The 18,422-nt window shown below is 33.2% G+C and overlaps 1 protein-coding gene and 1 long non-coding RNA gene across 2 annotated transcripts; both read left to right on the top strand.

The window, feature by feature from the left end:
• Nucleotides 1-4,567: 4,567 nt before the first annotated feature.
• LOC126879043 (uncharacterized) lies at nt 4,568-6,055 on the top strand. The gene is made up of 2 exons (XM_050641934.1): nt 4,568-5,577; nt 5,632-6,055. The coding sequence occupies exon 1, from the start codon at nt 4,872-4,874 to the stop codon at nt 5,289-5,291; it is 420 nt and encodes a 139-aa protein (XP_050497891.1). The 5' UTR covers nt 4,568-4,871; the 3' UTR covers nt 5,292-5,577; nt 5,632-6,055.
• Nucleotides 6,056-13,357: 7,302 nt separating this feature from the next.
• LOC126879048 (uncharacterized) lies at nt 13,358-17,737 on the top strand. The gene is made up of 2 exons (XR_007695951.1): nt 13,358-13,757; nt 14,521-17,737. It is a non-coding gene; the product is annotated as an uncharacterized LOC126879048 (long non-coding RNA).
• Nucleotides 17,738-18,422: the final 685 nt, after the last annotated feature.

Below are 18,422 nucleotides of genomic sequence, written 5' to 3'. Positions count from 1 at the left end.
TTATGACTTATACGGCCGAAACAAGACCAGATACAAGCAAAACACAAAAACATCTGGAGACCAACGAAATGAAGATCTTAAGAAGGATTGCTGGAAAAGGACTACAGGACAGGGTAAGAAGTGAGGAAATCAGACGCATATGTGGGGTAGATAATACACTCGCGATCATAAAAAGCGGGTCACTCGATGAGTTATTCAAGTTAGATTTCTGGAATTTTCTAGACCTGTTGTTCGATTTGAGTGATTTTTTTAGTATGTTATAGCCTTATTCTTTAGCAATATCGTTATAATAATATTGTTGTTAGACCGGTATATTGTCATTGTATACCGGGTGTAACCATCATACTGTGTTTATTCCTAAAAATTCGGAACACCCTGTGGCATGTTTTAGCGTAGATAAAATATTGAAATTAAAACTAAATTGTAGCCTTAGGCTCTCTTAACATTTTCTTTTGTGGTTTGTTTGTTTATGTTGGATAATAAAAAAGTTAAGCACGTTAATAACTAGCCATGTTCTTCATCAATACAGGGTGTTTCTAAATAATAAGTGTGACAAACTTTAAGGGGTAATTCTGTATGAAAAAATAATGACAGTTTGCTTTATAAACATATGTCCGCAAATGCTTCGTTTCCGAGATACGGGATGTTGAAATTTTTCTTACAAACTGACGATTTATTTATTGTTCTAAAACCAATAGAGATATGCAAATGAAATTTGGTAGGTTTGAAGATACAGTTATTGTGGATTTATTGACATACAATTAATAATTCTATATTCACCATTGGCGTTCATACGGGTATAAACATTTTAGATACATCCCGTATGCACGCCAATGGTGAATATAAAATTCTTAATTGTATGTCAGAAATGCGCCATAACTACTTCTTAACATCTACCAAATTTTATTTGCATATCTCAACCGGTTTTCGAGCAATAAATAAATCGTCAGTTTGTAAGAAAAAATTCAACATCCCGTATCTCGAAACCCAAGAATTTGCGGTCATACGTTTATAAAGCAAACGGTCATTATTTTTTCATGCAGAATTGCCACTTAAAGTTTGTCGCACTTATTTATAAACACCCTGTATTGATGAAGAACATGGTTAGTTGTTAAGGTGCCTAACGTTTTTATTATCCAACATAAACACAAATCAAAAAAGAAAATGTTAAGAAAGCCTAAGGCTACAATCGAGTTTGAATTTCAATATTTTATCTATGCTAAAACATTCCACGGGGTGTTTCGAACTTTGAGGATAAAACACCAGTATGATTGTTACACCCGGTATACAATGACAATTTACCTGTCTAGCAACAATATTATTATGGCGATATTGTTAAAGAATAAGGCTATAACACATTAAAAAATCACTCAAATCGGACAACAGGTTTAGAAAATTCGAGAAATCTAACTTGAATAACTCATCGAGTGACCCGCTTTTTATGATCGCGAGTGTATAAATACCTGGGTAAAGAACGGAAAAGAAGAATGGAATCAACATAATATAAGCAGGATGTTTAAAATCAAGGATAGTAAGAATAGCCAGGGACAAGTCACTGTTAGGCAGAATAAGTAATGGACACCCAAGGAAAAACTGGAATGACAATTTAGAAACAGAATGAAATGCACCGTTGAAGAAAAACATGCAGTACTGCCTATATAAAAGAAAGAAGACATCAGATCTAGCATCTAGCCACCTTAACCTGTTTCTTATTTTGTTTCCAATAGGATCCACACCCAATTTTTTCGTATATACTCATTTCTAACATTATCTTTTCTAGTTATTCGCTAGTTCTAGTTATTAATAACTACGGGTTTAATATGGAACTTAACCTAACCCTAATGAACCTCTGCTTTCACACAAAATTTTCCAGTTTCAGCTGCATTCGCTCTCTCTAATTGTTACCATCTGATACATCTCTTGTACCACCCTCACATATTCAGTCGGCACTCCTTTCCTACTTAGTACCAATAGGTTTCTGTTAACTTTTCTATATACCTTCTCAAGATTAATAAACACTATGTGCAAGTCTTTATCTTTCACTCATAAGTTTTTCTCTCAGCTGTCATAAAATAAAAATTGATGTTGTGCACCTGCCTTGCATAAATTAAAAACGACTTTTATTTCTAGAACCGTACACTAAATTTGGTTAGATTTCAAATGTACGATAACGAAAACATATTTTGAATAGGGTGCTAAGATAAATGCTTAATGATCTGAACAAAATTAAGCAAATGTTTGTTTACTGGAAATAAAATAATACTATTGCAAATTAAATAAAACACTAATGGTAGGGGAGCCCAAGCGGGGATTTTTGCAGTTACTCGAGCGCGTCAGATTATCATATGGGGAGAAACCTGATACCCTGCAGATGTACCTATACCATATATTGGCTCTTAACACAGGGGAGTTCGTTAAGGGGGGCCCGAAAAAAGAAATCTATCCTTAAAAAAACTCGAAATTGTCAGATTAAGATAAGGTAAGTTAAGTACATGCAAAAGAGTGTATATTTCAAAAATCTGACGATTTGATCCGGGCGTAAGGAAATGGGTGAGACCCAAAGTTTCACAAGAAAGAAGCGAATATTTCGCGAAATGAATGACAGATCGAAAAACTAAAAAATACGTGCTCAATATTTTTTAAAAATCTATCGAATGATGCCATACACGACTTCCTACGTAGAGGGGTGGGGGGTAAATTTAATATTTTAAATACGAATACCGCGATATTTCGCGAAATGAACACCAGATCGAAAAACTGTAAAATACACTTATTCAATATTTTTGAAAAATCTATCGAATGGCACTAAACACGACCCCCCACGGAGGTCGGGTGGGGGGTTACTTTAAAATCTTAAATAGGAGCCCCCATTTTTTATTGCAGATTTGGATTCCTTACGTAAAAATAAGTAACTTTTATTCGAAACATTTTTTCGAATTATGGATAGATGGCGTTATAATCGGAAAAAACGATTGTTGGAAATGGAAAATTAAATTAAAAAATGGCAAGCGCCCACTAAAATGAAAAACTTTACTTAACTTTTTTTGGTTTTAAGACCTACTCTTCACAACCCAATAGGTCCCCATAACGCTCGAGTGACTGCACATTTAGCATACTTTGCTCCCCTACCATAAATAGCTATGTTTAAATTGTTTTTATTCTTTATTAAAAATCTGGGAATAAATAATTTTAATAGATAGGTACGTATGGATCACATAAATGTTTGAAAATTAATGAAAATGAATCATATAAATGTTTAAAAGGAACTTCTCTCATTGCCCAACGATCGTTTACCTGCTACGATTTCTCGGTCTCGGTACTGAAAAGAGAATTATTTGTTTACGATTTAGTGGCGCATCCCAGTACGAACCACACAAGAAAATCCACCTTAGCGTGGAGCCATCACAATGAGAGTTTATTTTAACAATAGATACGTTTAATAGTATTATTCTTTTTTCTACAATTAGAAAAGACTAAACAACACAATAATTTTACAAATACATTCACATTTCACATTATTTGTTAGGTTCAACAAACAGCTGTTAGGGGTTAGGTTGAGAAATAAGAAATAATACATGAAACATGGCGGATCGTACATGCGCAAAGAAATTTGGATCGTGAAATAGTCGATGCTTTCGCTTCTTGTTGGATGGAGTATTCTTTGGTTTGACGTAGCGTAGACGTAGACGCACTGGAAAAGATCAACACCGAATTTTGTGTACTCCTGTTTATAAATTAACGCAAGCGCCTGACGGAGCGTAAGAGAAACGTAACGTAACGGAAGAGATGACCAACTTTCATCTTTTACAGTGCGTTTCTTCCGTCGGGCCAATCATGAGGCAGAATTTTGTTCTGTCACTCAAAGTGGACCCGCCACCTCAACCCTTTTGTAAAAAGTTGTTTGTCCAACATATTCGAATTTTGTTAATTACATATTTGTTAAATACAATGGGTGTTAAGTTATTAATTTATTAAAAATATATCATAGTGTAATTTCAATATTTCAGATAAAAATATAAGATATAAGTTGTTTATTAGCCTGTTAATTCGGGGTTATCGGTTATATCCACACACATACGATAATAATTAAATCCAATGAACATTTTAAAGACCAGAAAATGAAACAACATAGTTGGAAATTCCACGGCAGCAAGGAGCATACCTTCGTTTATTTCCTAATCCATTGTAACACACAAAACAGATAAATATTTTATAAATAATAGTATAAATAAATAAACACAAAGTTTGTTTACGGTTCGTATAATTTATAGGCTGTGTGTTGTTGAAATAAGTCATTGTTTCTACTCATGCGCAAGCGCCAAAATTACGCTATGTCGAATTATAAATTGACATATTATTTTCTTACGTCTCCATTCTCGATCCGGTCGTCGAAGAGTAAGGTCACTGCTAGCACACCCCACTCTTACCGACGAACAGCGAGAAGCCTGAGAGCACCAAGTGCTGAAGAAGCGGCGCACGGTTAGCCCTAAGCGATTAGTTTGGACTCAGTGTGAAAAACCAACGACGCTTGGCCGTGTAAACCAAAAAGGTAGACTGATTGCGGGGTTTCAGAGGAATACTCTGGCCCTGGGCTCGAGCGAGTTCGCTCGCCCCGAACTCTACCTAGTGTTCACATACGGCTCCAAGAACAAGTGCGAGTAAGGGGGCCAAACTAACCGCGAAAAAGGCTTACAACGAGGGACCCACCAGCAGCAGGGTAAACTGCACCCATCAGGTAGATATTGTCACTGTCTAACGCCGGAAAAGCACGGAGGGGTGGACAAGCCACCTTTATCCCTGGGATTTACCCCCCAGAACACCTTGAGGCTGAGGTGCCCTCCGATCGCTAGACTTGCATCCTCCCAATTGTCATGCCTTCATCAGTAAGGTCCGTCAGTTCCACCCGGTCGCTTCGTCCTCGGACGACGACCTCGACAAACGTTGCCACCACTACTACCACCACTACAGCCACCAATACAGCCACCACTACAGCCAACCAGTTCGCTTCCTTGCAACAGGAAGGCACTGTACCACCACCCAGAGGCTACAACCGTGTCACGGCGGAGCTGGACCTCGAGACGCTTAGCGCGGAGATGCAAATCGTCCGCGATAAGTATCGCGAGGCCTACCTCCGCATCGAGCGGGACGACGCCTCCAACCCCCTTCTGCAGCGATATGCACACGATTTTCCGCCTTTAACACCAGCACAGGCTGGTCCTCAGCGTCAGAGCACTCGGAATAGGCAGGGTGCTATACCAAAAATTCCAACCCAACCGTCTAAACAAGTGTAATGTATGCACTTGCGTCTAGAAAGCATACCAACAAATCAGGCGATTCGGTATCGATATCAAATTCAGATCGATACAATCGAATTGAACGTAGTAGCTCGGAGTTTTATGTCATCGGGAGAACAATAACATACCGAAATTAAATTAAATGGGTTTATGGTAATGGTAGTTGTGACAAATAAATGGAAGAACTAACATTATTTAAATTAGTTGCAACACAGATTATAGATTATGCATTTTAGGTAAAAATGTATTGCCTAAATAAAAGCAGTGGAATTTCTTCCAACAGGTATTGAGTTGTCTTTTAATCTATTTGTATCTCATAATGTTTTTAAACTTGTAGGATTTTAGATTGGGGTAGAATGAAAACACTAAGTAGATTTGTGTACTAAGTACTAATAACTGAAGAAAGGAAAAATGCAAGTGCATATTTGATGATAACATACTTTAAAAAGTCTACCAAGTACACTTTTGACAAGAAGAATCCATAATATTAATTTTAGGGCTCTTATTGTACATTGTAGTCCAATTATTAGATCGGATTTGTATACCTAGTTTCTTCCATTCACCATTTTAGTAACTGTTTTGGAAAACATGAATTTAACAAATAAAATTAGGCTTGATATTACTGACCACATTATCAAAATTGAGCATAATGGCGTTTAAAACATTGTCATGGCAGAATGTGTCAGTTAAAATGATATTTTTTCATTTGTAAATTAGTCTTATTTTGTGTTTATGACTATATTAAATAAATACCAAATTTTCATTTGTTTTTCATTATATATATTTTATTTTTTATTACCTTTATTATTTATACTAAATGTATGAAGGTTGATTTAAATGTTTATTGTAATAATATGTAATTATTTTAAGTAATTTATTTTAGTACAGGATTTAATAAAAAGTAAAACAAAAATAAAATTCATCTCAGAACTTTATTAACATAAATAAAGACTGTTAATAGAGTCATATTAATCACTTCTCTCTCTCTCTCTCTCTCCTATGGCGCTACAGCCCAAGTCGGGCCCTGGCCTCCCCTAGCATCTACCTCCAAGTATCTCTGTCTCTGGCTGCTCTCCTCCAGTTGTCCATCCTCAGTATCTCTTTAGAATCTGTTCTCACTTCGTCTATCCACCTCTTCCTTGGTCTTCCTACTGGCTGACGTCCCACTGGGCTGTGACCTGCCCAGCGCAATCTTTGTATTTTTCATATTAATCACTTAGTGAGGGTATAACGATTTAGAAGAGAATAATTTATAGCAGTGTATAGAAATGAAATGTCTCGAGTGATTTCGAAAAAGCATACCATAATATGGCACATGGGAAGATTGTTTGGTAGACATTGAGTGAGTACAACTAGTGATGCAGAATCAAGTATGGTCAAAATGACACATCATACATGCAAATAAACACATGCTGGATTATTCACAGCATTCTCATAAAAAAAAAATAGAATGCTACAAAAAACATCTTGAAGGAAAATAAAATAGGTTTATTTAAAAAGTAACCGTTTTCTAGGAAAATTACAATAAAACTATACAAATTGAATGAACATATCAGGCAGTTATTATAAGAACTTTCAAAATACCATTTATGAAATTAGAATAAGATGCATCATATTTTTGAGAGAGAACAGTATGTAATGTTAAGATAACTGTTTACTTGGTTTAAGAGAGATAAAGTAAGTATGATATACATATATCGAGGTTCATCAAGAAATACATGCAGGTATTATACAGCGGATCATTTATTCGCAATAAGTTGGTGGAAAAAAAAGAAGCATGTGATAAGGAACTATAGTAAAACTTCCATTAACCGAAATAATTAAAGGGGGGGAGGCCGTTGCGGATATCAAGGATTTCGGTTAAAAATAACATTGTTTTTTGTATTCTTCTTATAATATCAAATTGCATATCCTTCTTGGTCAAAGTTGCTATTAAAAAATACTATAAGGTGATTTCGTAACATGTTATATATTTAATTGCGTTCTTTAGTTGTATTAAAGAAATGTTGACAAATTAACATTGAATTGTTTCCGTTTTGCAAAAATTTACTTTATATTGACGAGATTATTGAAACTGTCAGCTGTTTCGGTTAACAGAGGTTTTACTGTACTTCTACTATGTGTTGATCTAGAAAAGGCATAGGACACAGTTCCTCTTATAAATATAAGAGGAACTGATTGATATATATCCTATATATCAAGATGGCGCCGAACGATGCGCACGTGAAATTACTCCTCTCTGTAAATGATGAGAATTTTAAGGAAAAAGCATTCAAATGTTGCCAGAAAACTACTAACGTTATAGTGTGCATAAAATGTGGAAGTATTTTTCATTTATCTTGTTCATCAAGAAAAAAGCAGAAATGTATAAAGTTATGTGATACTAGAATTGTATGTGAGACATGTGAACAATCTGAAAATCCCAAAGGAAACTCAGTAAGTCATACTCAAGAGGTAAATGCACATATCCTACAGTTGGAAATTGATTTTCTAAAAACAATTTTAAGTGAAAAAGAGGAAAAATATAAAATTTTATTTGATAATAATCAATTGTTAAAAAGAACTAACGAGCTCCTTGAAGAAAAAGTAAAACAAAAAACTAAAGAACCTGAATTCAAGGTAATTAACGTTGACAAAAGAAAAAACTGGACTTCCCCTGGTAAAGATGATAAACAACTACAAAATGTTAATGACCTTACTAATAGTAAACAAACTGAATTAGTAGTGACTAAAATTCCTGCAGACGGAACGCTAGCGCGATCCTCAACATCGACAAACTTTGGAAATGAAGTGCCAAATGAAAAAAAATACATTACATCAAGACAAATGAGTGCCGCAATGCAAGAAGCCAAAACTCAAACTGTTTTACATAATCTGTTGAACACTGAAAATAATGCTCCGGTTCTTTCAGAGTCTTCAAGCAACGGTGCGTGGACACAGGTAGCTCATAGAAAAAAGAGGAAGTTCTTAGTTGGAAGTACCGAGTCACCTTGCAACATTGAGGCTGTTCCACAAATGATCAACCTACATGTGACTCGCCTAAAGCCTGATACAAAACCGGAGCAATTAGAAAAGTTCCTGGAAAATCATTTAGATGGCGTAAAATGCGAAATCCATCAGTCCAAAAAACCTGACATATATGCATCCATGAAAGTGACCATTAGACGAGACTTAATTAAGAATGCATGGAAGCGAGAAATCTGGCCCAGCGGAGCATTAGTCTCGTTTTTCAAGATGAGGAGGACGCTGTCGCATTAGGTGGGTCCTCAAGCAATACAACTATTTCACGTATAGTAAATGACTTTAAATTGAAGTTAATCTCGGTTAATGTACAATGTTTAACAAACAAACTTTTAAATCTTGAGCTTTTTTCTAATGCTGAAAAACCTGACATTCTATGTATTCAGGAGCACTGGTGTAATGAGGATAATATTAATCTTATTTATATCCCAGGGTACACTTTAGTAACCCATTTTACTAGAAAAAATAAAATACATGGTGGAACTCTTATTTTATCTAAATCTGGGACAGACAAGTATGCAGTCTCAGTCGTTGATTGCCGTAAATTCTCTGAGGAAGAAAGCTTTGAATGTTGTGCTGTGACTATTTTAATCTGTAACTGTAAATTTCTAGTCATTAATGTGTACAGAACGCCTAACAGCAATCTAGATTCTTTTATAAATAATTGTTTTAATATTTTAGGTCATTTTCACAACCGTGTTGATAAAATTTATCTCTGTGGAGACTTTAATATCAACTACTTAATTCAGAGCAATGAAAAACTTCGATTAGATGATCTTTTTCAATCGTTTGGTTTGTCTCTTAATATCCCAAATATACCAACACGTATTTTCATGAATAACAATAAAGTAACAAAAACAAAAATTGACTACATTGCTACTAATAATATCACTATGAATCATACTTGTCAAGTCAATCAACCCAATATGGGTGACCATCTTGCCATTATTTTTGACATTGTTGTAGGTCGTAATCAGGATAGGATGGAATCTAATATAAAACAGCAGTGTTTTAGGTGTTTAAATGATAATAATTTAGACATCCTAAAACAAGACTTAATGAGGATTGGTTTTTGCGAGGTATACAATGAAAGTAATACTAATAACGCTTTTATCGAATTTATGGATACTTTAAACTTTGCTATTACTTCAAACTGTCCCCTTAAAAGTAAAATAGGTAAGGACGTGCATAAAAGTAAAGGTTGGGTTGATCATGACATATATGCTAGGAGTAAACAATTAAAAAACCTATTTAATGAAGCTAAAAACTCTAATAATAGTAACATCTGGAATGAGTATAAAGCTACCAAGAAGGAATACAATAATCTTATTGCTGAAAAGAAAAGGGAATTCAATTATCTTCAAATTGTAAGTAGTAATAATAAACAAAAAACTATGTGGAGTATAGTAAATAAAACTATAGGGAGAAAGCAAAGTACTAATAAAATTAAACTCAAAATTGAAGACAAACTAATATCTGATGATAAAAATTTAGCTCAATATTTTGCATGCCATTTCAATGACAGAAATAATGCACTAAAAAATAGGCTTGACAATAACCCTCAAAACTGTACTTTATCACATAGGTGGACTATAGACAGTTTTGTTTATTTTCCAGTAACATCTGATGAGGTTCTTGATATTATTTGTGGTCTTAAAAATAAACATTCTTTTGGAAATGATGAATTAAACACAAGAATGATCAAACACATCAAGGATGTTATATCAGAACCGCTGGCATATTTAATTAACCTAGTATACAACACAGGTGAATTTCCTGAAAACCTAAAATTAAGTAAAATTGTTCCAGTATATAAAAAATCCGATCACACTTGTATTGATAATTATAGACCTATTTCTTTGTTAAATGTAATTTCAAAAATTTTTGAACGAGCTTACTACACTAGGATCATACAGTTTTTGGACAAAAATAATGCACTGTGTTCAGAACAGCATGGCTTTCGATCCGGAAGATCAACAGAGGGGGCTACTGAAGTATTTATGGAATCTGTCTATAGGCACCTTGATGATGGTCTTCTTGTAGTGGGTATCTTCTTTGATCTTTCCAGAGCATTCGACAGTCTTAAATTTGAATTTGTCCTTAACAAATTGTATGTCCACGGAATAAGAGGTAACATGTTAAATTTATTGAACTCATATCTTCTGGAGAGGAAATTCTATGTTGAATTAAACAAGGAAAGGTCAGACATCTTCAGTGTAGATGTAGGAGTGCCGCAGGGATCTGTGTTGGGACCACTGCTATTTCTTATTTTTGTCAATGACCTACCCGATCATATTACTCATGACCACATTGTAATGTACGCAGATGACTCATCTGTGATTGTATCAGCACATACATACGTAGAGCTTCAAAATAGAGTGTCAAGGGTTATCAGATTATTCCAAACATGGTGTACACAAAACTTGCTACAACTGAATATTGATAAAACATCGTATATACATTTTAGATGCAAACGAAATATGCCAGTTGTGTCTATTCCTGAAATTGTAAATATTCCAAACATAAAATTTTTAGGTGTATTCTTGGACCAGTTTATGAGTTGGGATGTTCACGTTGAATATGTTAATAAGAAACTAAATTGTTCATTCTATGCTTTAGTACAGTTGAAGAGAACACTCAGTATTAAAACTCTCATTAATGTATATTATTCTTTGGTTTATTGTCACCTTACTTATAATGTTACGTTATGGGGTAATTCCACAAAATCAGACACAGTGTTTATTAAACAGAAGAGAATTATTAGACTTATCTTCAATATTCCTTTTGGGCATACTTGTAAGCAAGTTTTCATTAATAACAATATCTTACCGTTGCCTTCCATATATATCTTGAAATCCATATTGTATATTAAGCATAATTTACATTCATTCAAGAGAAATTCTGATTTACATGCATACTCAACTAGGAATGCCAATCAGTTTGTTACTGTTGGTCACAAACTATCCAAATTTGAGAAGTCCACAGATTATGTGGGGGTCAGGCTATATAATCATCTTCCAAATGAAGTTAGATCTTTGCATCCGGTGAAATTCAAAAGAATTGTGAAAAGTATACTATGTAAACATGCATTCTACAGTGTAGAAGAATACTTAGCAACTAGATTGCTGTTATGAGTTCTGTCTAATATTAATAATTTTCATATTTATCAATGTACATTATGTTAAATCTAAAATTTAAGTGTATGTATAGGTATTTGATTATGTGTCTGTGACTATATTGTGTTGTATATCTGACGTGTATATCCATCTTTATGATGGCAGCTGTAAAGCTATACCAATAAAGTATTCTATTCTATTCTATTCTAAAACTTAAAATGACTCCACAAATTTACACATATATATTTAATAATAAATGTTTGAAATTCCATACTTCCTATTTTTATTTTATTTTGAATATCCTTATCAATTCCCATTTATTTTTTAGTCATTTATTTTCATGTTCATTTGTTTTCATAATGTTCATTTATTTTAAGTCAAATTATTGCTTCTTCGGAACATACTTCTTGCGGCATTTGGCCAGCATATCTCTCCTCTTCACTATTATAACTATATCACCAGAAGAGGACACTGTTTGTTCGGCTCTTCATCTTATCATCATCTTATTGCCTTTTGTAGCACGACATTAAATAGTATAATAGTGAATATGCCTATTTGACTGATTCATGGTTTGGCTTCTTTTCCCATACATTCTTTTCATTGATTCTCGTTTGTTTCAAGCTCCTGTCTAATGTATAATCTGTATACAGTACATAAATCGTTCAGCTGGACATAGGCAATATACATTGAGATAATTGTGACAACTGCGCTAACTTGTGTTAGTTGAAGTGTCTGTTCGAGTACGAGTTTTGGTGCAATAGAGCAGCTGTAGAACGAATATAATGAGTGAGTTTCTGAAGCAACGCTGTCCATAAATAAATCAAAAACAAAGGTTATAATTAATGAGTTAATAATTTTATTTTAATTTTTAAAATATTTTTTTATTTAAAAACTAATTTTAAAATTTAAACAGACACAGTTTTCCCATTGCCTACTACATTGTCATGTTTTGACATTTATTTGTGTCAGCTGATTGTCCATTTTGAGGTTAATGCCCCTTAATGCTAACAACCATATTGCCATCGAGAGAGCGCAGTTGCCATAATTGCCACAATGTATACTCCCCATGTCCAGCCGAACAATTTACGTACTGTATATGAATATTATGCAGATATGTATGTATGTATATACAAATATTATACAACATATGACAGAAGCTCGAAACAAATGAGATTCGATGAAAAGCCCTATTTGGCAATCATATGATTTTTCCACCACTTGTTTGGTTCTGTGTATTGCATCTTCTTTTATACATATAATAGTTGATTGCACTTTATAGGACATATTGAGAAGAGCTTTACCTCTAGAATTGTTACATTCTCTGGTATTGCTTTACTTGTGTATCATTTTTTGTCTTCTTTGCTATATCTTTACCTGGTGCTTTGTTGCATCGTGATTTCATTAATGTCATCTCTGGCGGGATCGTCTATTTCTGGTCCGCATCTACTTTTTTCTCCTTTAATAGTAGTTTTTGAAGGTATTCCTCTTAAACTGACATGACATATATTTTACTTCTTCAATAACACTTCCTTCTTTATTTTTAATATCTTCTTTTTATCTTTAATGCTACTTGTGTATAGTTTACAACTGATGTTTTGTTCTTTGGTTTTTTGATAGAATATTCCGAGTTGTTAGTTTTCTATCATTTTTGGTTTCAATTACTTTTTTTCATTAAGTTTCTCTCACTACCGCTTTATTGTTTTGCAACAAGTTAGGCATTGTATATTAAAAAAAATGAATTATGTTATGATTTATGAAATAAATAAATAAACACAAGTAAATACATAATACATAAATAAAAAAATAATTATTGAAAAAGAGGGTTAGGTTAGATCTAAGAAATAGTTTTAAAAATAGTATTAAATACGATTCGATTGTCGATACTTTTCGATGTGATCGAAAAATCTGATTTGTATGAATCGATACCGATCTGCCTGATTTGTTGGTATGCTGTCTAGACGCTAGTTAATGTCAGTGTGCGTCTTGGAAGAGTGTTGCCATCGTATACGCTAAAAGCTGATTGGCTCCGCCATCTTTTGCTCAGATTTCCGGATTAATTTGGAAGGGGTAAACAGATGATCAGTTGTTTATTTTTCGTTTACTCTGGTTTAACCTCACTTAACTAGATAGATCGAGAAATATTAAATTACTATTACTATTATTCAGGTTGAAAAATGCCTTCTTCTAAGGTAAAAGGTTGCGAAGTCGATTGGGGAAAAATAATGTGAAAATGAATTCTTTCCCAAAAGAATCTGAACGACGGAAAGTGTGGATTAAAAATATAGGGTTAAAACAAGATCCAAACAAATATGCTGTTGTTTGTGAAGTAAGTTCTTCAAGTAAAATTAATTGAGTATTTGCATTTGATGCATTCTCTTTATAATATTTATATCATTAAAAAATATTGTATTCAATATTTGAAGGTTTAGGAACACTACTTCTGACATGTGGAAAAAAGTTAGATAAGATGGCAGCAGAAAATTAAAATGCAATGCTGTACCAACAATATTTAGAGAAGAAAGCGAAAGTATTTAATTATTTATATTGGTTTTTTGTTTATTCACCAATTTAACACCTATAGATATTTGTATAACAAGAGAGTGAAGTGCACCTTTTCCTCCCAAGAATAAAGCTTACTAGTTTACTACAGTAATCATTCAAGGGAGGAAAAGGCACTTCTCCCATGTTATACATTTTTCCACCTCCCTCAAATAAGTCATTTTTCCATTTTTAAAATATTTATATAACTGTTGATTGAATACATGAATCATAATTGAATACAGGAATTTGTGTATTCAATCAACAATAGAACTAACAAAATTCATTAGAGAACTAAAACTAACAAGTAGGTACAGTATAACTATCAAATTATTAATGAAATATTTTTAAATCAAAATAACAATTTACTGTTTTTACCATTTTGCAACATTTATAAATAAAATTTAAAATGTATGGATACTTACCTAATAGAAAATAGAGTAATAGTATAGGGTGTCAATAAGTTATTTCATCTATGCTATGACATAGTATGACGTCAACATCACTTTTACTTTTACTCTCTAGGGATTAAAAGTACTTTGTTTCCCTAGGGAGAAAAAATATGACTATGCTCCCTACAATGAGGCCAGGAAATGTATACTTTGGATAGAGGTAGGTGGGAAAATCTGTTTTATTCAGTTATTGTGATTTGTTTCTTAGACAATCGGTTTGTTCTAGCACGAGTTTCAAACGGTCTGAAACCATTAGCGAATAGTGGACCAGCGCGAGTAGAGGGGATAGCACTCGTAACTGTATTATGTTCTCTCACTGACCAACTGTTTGCTGACTAGTTCGACTGTTTGCTAGAACAAACCTATTATTCAAACAAAATGTCCTCTACGTCAGACTGATCAGAATTTTAAAAATGTGTCATATCAATCAAATCAAAAAATTTAAAAAATTGTTCCTGTAACCATTTTTAGTGGAAATAATAACAGTACTTATATTGGATCAGAGAGCCACCCAATTCATTGTTAAAGTATGATAAACTAAAAGTTAAACAATTAGGCATGCACTTCATATTATATTTAATGAAATATAACCCACTGGTACTCATACAAACTTGACGGCAAGCAAATTCAACAAATTTTTCCTCATTTATTAGTTTTTCACTACCGTTAAGTTTGGAAACAAGCGCTGTTGCCAAATAAAAACATATACAGTCGGAAAAATGAAAGAATACCCATGAACGATCACATCAATCACATATTTTGTATTTGCTGTTTTTTTTTCATAAATAATAAATGAGAGAGATAGATTATTAATAATCTGATAATCTGAATAATATGTGATTGATGTGATCGTTCATGGGTATTCTTTCATTTTTTCGACGGTATGTATTTACCACAGCAACTACAGGTGACACTGTTTCTCTTTGTCTTTAAGAGTGTGAAACAAAGATAACTACAGTGGGAAAAATAAAGAATACCCATGAACGATCACATCGATCACTTATTTTGTGTTTCCTATCTTTTTCTATAACAAACGTTTATTATTTATAGAAAAAGACAACAAACATAAATTAAGTGATTGATGTGATCGTTCATGGGTATTCTTTCATTTTTCCAACTGTATCTGTAATATACGCTGAGCTCGTAGGTAGAGGGGATAATTAAAAAATCGCGAGAGCCAATAGTGACAAGTCTGTAAACCTTTACTGGAAATTTGATATAAATGTCAAAGTGAATAATTTAAAATTGAAATTAAAAACATTAATTAGAAAAAATATTAGTTGGTCAAAGCTGTGGTATATATTTTTATCTTAAGTATACTTACGGTTTAAATACTGAATTAAGTTTTTTGAATATTTTGTAATATCTAATTATAATTAGATATAAATCATCTAAGCGCCATCTACACGATAATTGTGAATGTATCTGAAGTAAGAAATTAATATTTCATTAAGAGAACGTTAAAACAGTTAGCAAAATTTTTAAAAAATCGATTACAATTTAATTACTTTTTTGCGTTGTAAATATTAAGTGATAAAATTAAATAATAAATTTAAAAATTACTGGTGAAAGTTGAATTAGTAATCCGCTAGGAGCGACACCAGCGAAGCTCAGAGCGTATAAGTGGGTGCATTTGGATGACCATAGCGGCTGACTGTCAGCAGAAATTGGCTGAGTGGTTGTATCCAGCTGTGATAGGGAAAGCTTAGTAAATCTCTCAGCGGCTGACTTCCAGCGGTGACGTCTGACAGCTACTGCTGGCTCAGCTGTCCAGCCGCTGTGGTCATCCGAACGCACCCAGTGTCAGTCATGTTTTCCTATAGTATAGAAGGCTTAGATAGAAGGTTATGTAAGATTTTTGTTTGTTTATTTTTTCTTCTTCTTTTGTGGCCTTTGGAAGCTGTGCCCATTTAGCCAGCAACATTTTTTAAAATTAATGCCTAACTAAACCTAAATGCTAAACCTACCATACAAGAAAACCATTACGAACCTAAACGACCAATCAAGGATACGGAAGGGAAAGTAAAGTTATTTAAAAAATAAACCGTTGTTAAAATATAAACTAAATAAATAAAATATAAATTGAAAACAATAATTTGACATTATAAATGTAACCTCCAATATTATGACAGACGTCAGTTACCATGACATCATATATTATACTCGTCACTAATTCTAGCCAATGAAATGCTTGCTGTAATAGGAATGGCATATCAAAAAAATCTGACTATTCTCTATATATTTTTTCAAATTTAGAATATGGCAACAAGGGGAAAGTTATGTGCATTCCTCATTGTTTGACTTTTCCTATATCTTTAGTATCAGGTCATCGTACAATACAAATACTTCCTGCAATGATTAGAAGTAATGCAGAACAAGAATTGAATTTGGAATCGCTGAGAAAAAGGATTGGTGTACAAAATAAGAAAGTATATAAAGGACAACAAACATCTTCCATAAGCGATCAAAATTGTATAACTGAAATTCAGGAAATAGATTGCTCCTCCACCTTTAGGTATAAAAAATATTTTGACATTTTTTTTATTTAATACACAATTTAATTTACCATCTCATCATGAAGCTATAAGTAAATGGTGTGAATGTTGAACACATGAGGGAGAAGCTGCCATGTGGCAACTCTCCTGTATAATATATTTTATATTAGTTCACATAAATAGTTAATTTATTAAGTCTGTTGGCCATGGTTTCTTCAGTCACCTTTCAAATCCAGGAGGGGTATTTAGCAGTCTTGATTCGTTACTTGGATGATCCGTTGTCCATCAAGGAAGTTTCTTGTGATTATTCTAATTTCTTCCTCTACCAAGGATGTGGCAGAGTTATCTTGTATAGGGTTTTGTTCAAGTGTAAACACTTTTTTGCGCCAGTCCAGAGCTGTCTGCCAGCGCTGTCTTGAATAGAAAGGTGGTCTATTTTTCATGCCACTGGCATTCCAGTGAGACTGGCACCAGTTTCTGGATACATGTAAATGTTACTTTATTTTATGTAAATATTATTTTCATTCTAGAATCAAAGGGAGACTCTTTTAACAGGTAAATGACGCTATCATTCTTTTTGTTCTAGAAAAACTGTAAATAGTATTTAAGGCAACTATTGTGAATGAGTGAGAAGTCTAATAAAGCCACGATGAGATACTGTATTAGAGCGTACGATTTGGAGGTATTTTTGATTAGATACATTTTGTAAAGTACAATATAAATTAGATTTGATAATGTGTAGTATTTCCTAATAAATTAAATACTATTAAGTGTTTATTGTTCTTGTAAGTTAGTGTGGTAAATAAATAATATGAAGTAAGTCTGTGTATTTAAATTAATATAAGTGTTCTTATTTAAAAATAAATAAAGTCAATTCAAAATAAATATTAATGCCTAAAAATCAAATTAGTAAAGTCGCTCACATGTCACTAGCAAAGAAACTTGTCAGCTTTTTGTTTCCGGTTGATTTGGACAGGTTAAGAATTCAAAGTGGTAACACTACATGTTAAATCAATCATTTTAAATTGTTTACAGTTTTACTTACAGTAGGAGAGATGTAACATACTTTTGTTTACCAGTATGCAAAAATTAAAAAATCTTTCATAGATATTGATTCACCACTCAAGAACTAACAAATTGTGAAGAGCACAAATATGCCTGTACTTCGTTATCTGTCCAGGGCCGATATCAATTGATTGTCACAATATTGTATAGGTATAGAATAATTCATTTTATTACAATTAACAGTTTTTAGGTTTCCATACTTCTAAAGGAAAAACGGACCCTTATAGGCTCGCTATATACTTTACTATGGCCAAAAAGCGGTAGTGAGAAAAGAAGACATAACATCAGAAGAAACAGAAATGAAAAAAAAGGTGTTCGACAAGGGTGTATACTTTCACCAATATTATTTAATATATAGGTACTCGGAAGACATATTAAGTAAGACAATGGATGAAATAAACATAGGCATTAGAATTAATGGCATGATCATAAATAACCTGA

This window comes from Diabrotica virgifera, chromosome 1, assembly GCF_917563875.1.
Source record: "Diabrotica virgifera virgifera chromosome 1, PGI_DIABVI_V3a".
NCBI lineage: Eukaryota > Metazoa > Arthropoda > Insecta > Coleoptera > Chrysomelidae > Diabrotica > Diabrotica virgifera.
The sequence above is the reverse complement of the archived record's forward strand: the minus strand, read 5'-3'. Positions and strand labels throughout refer to the sequence as shown.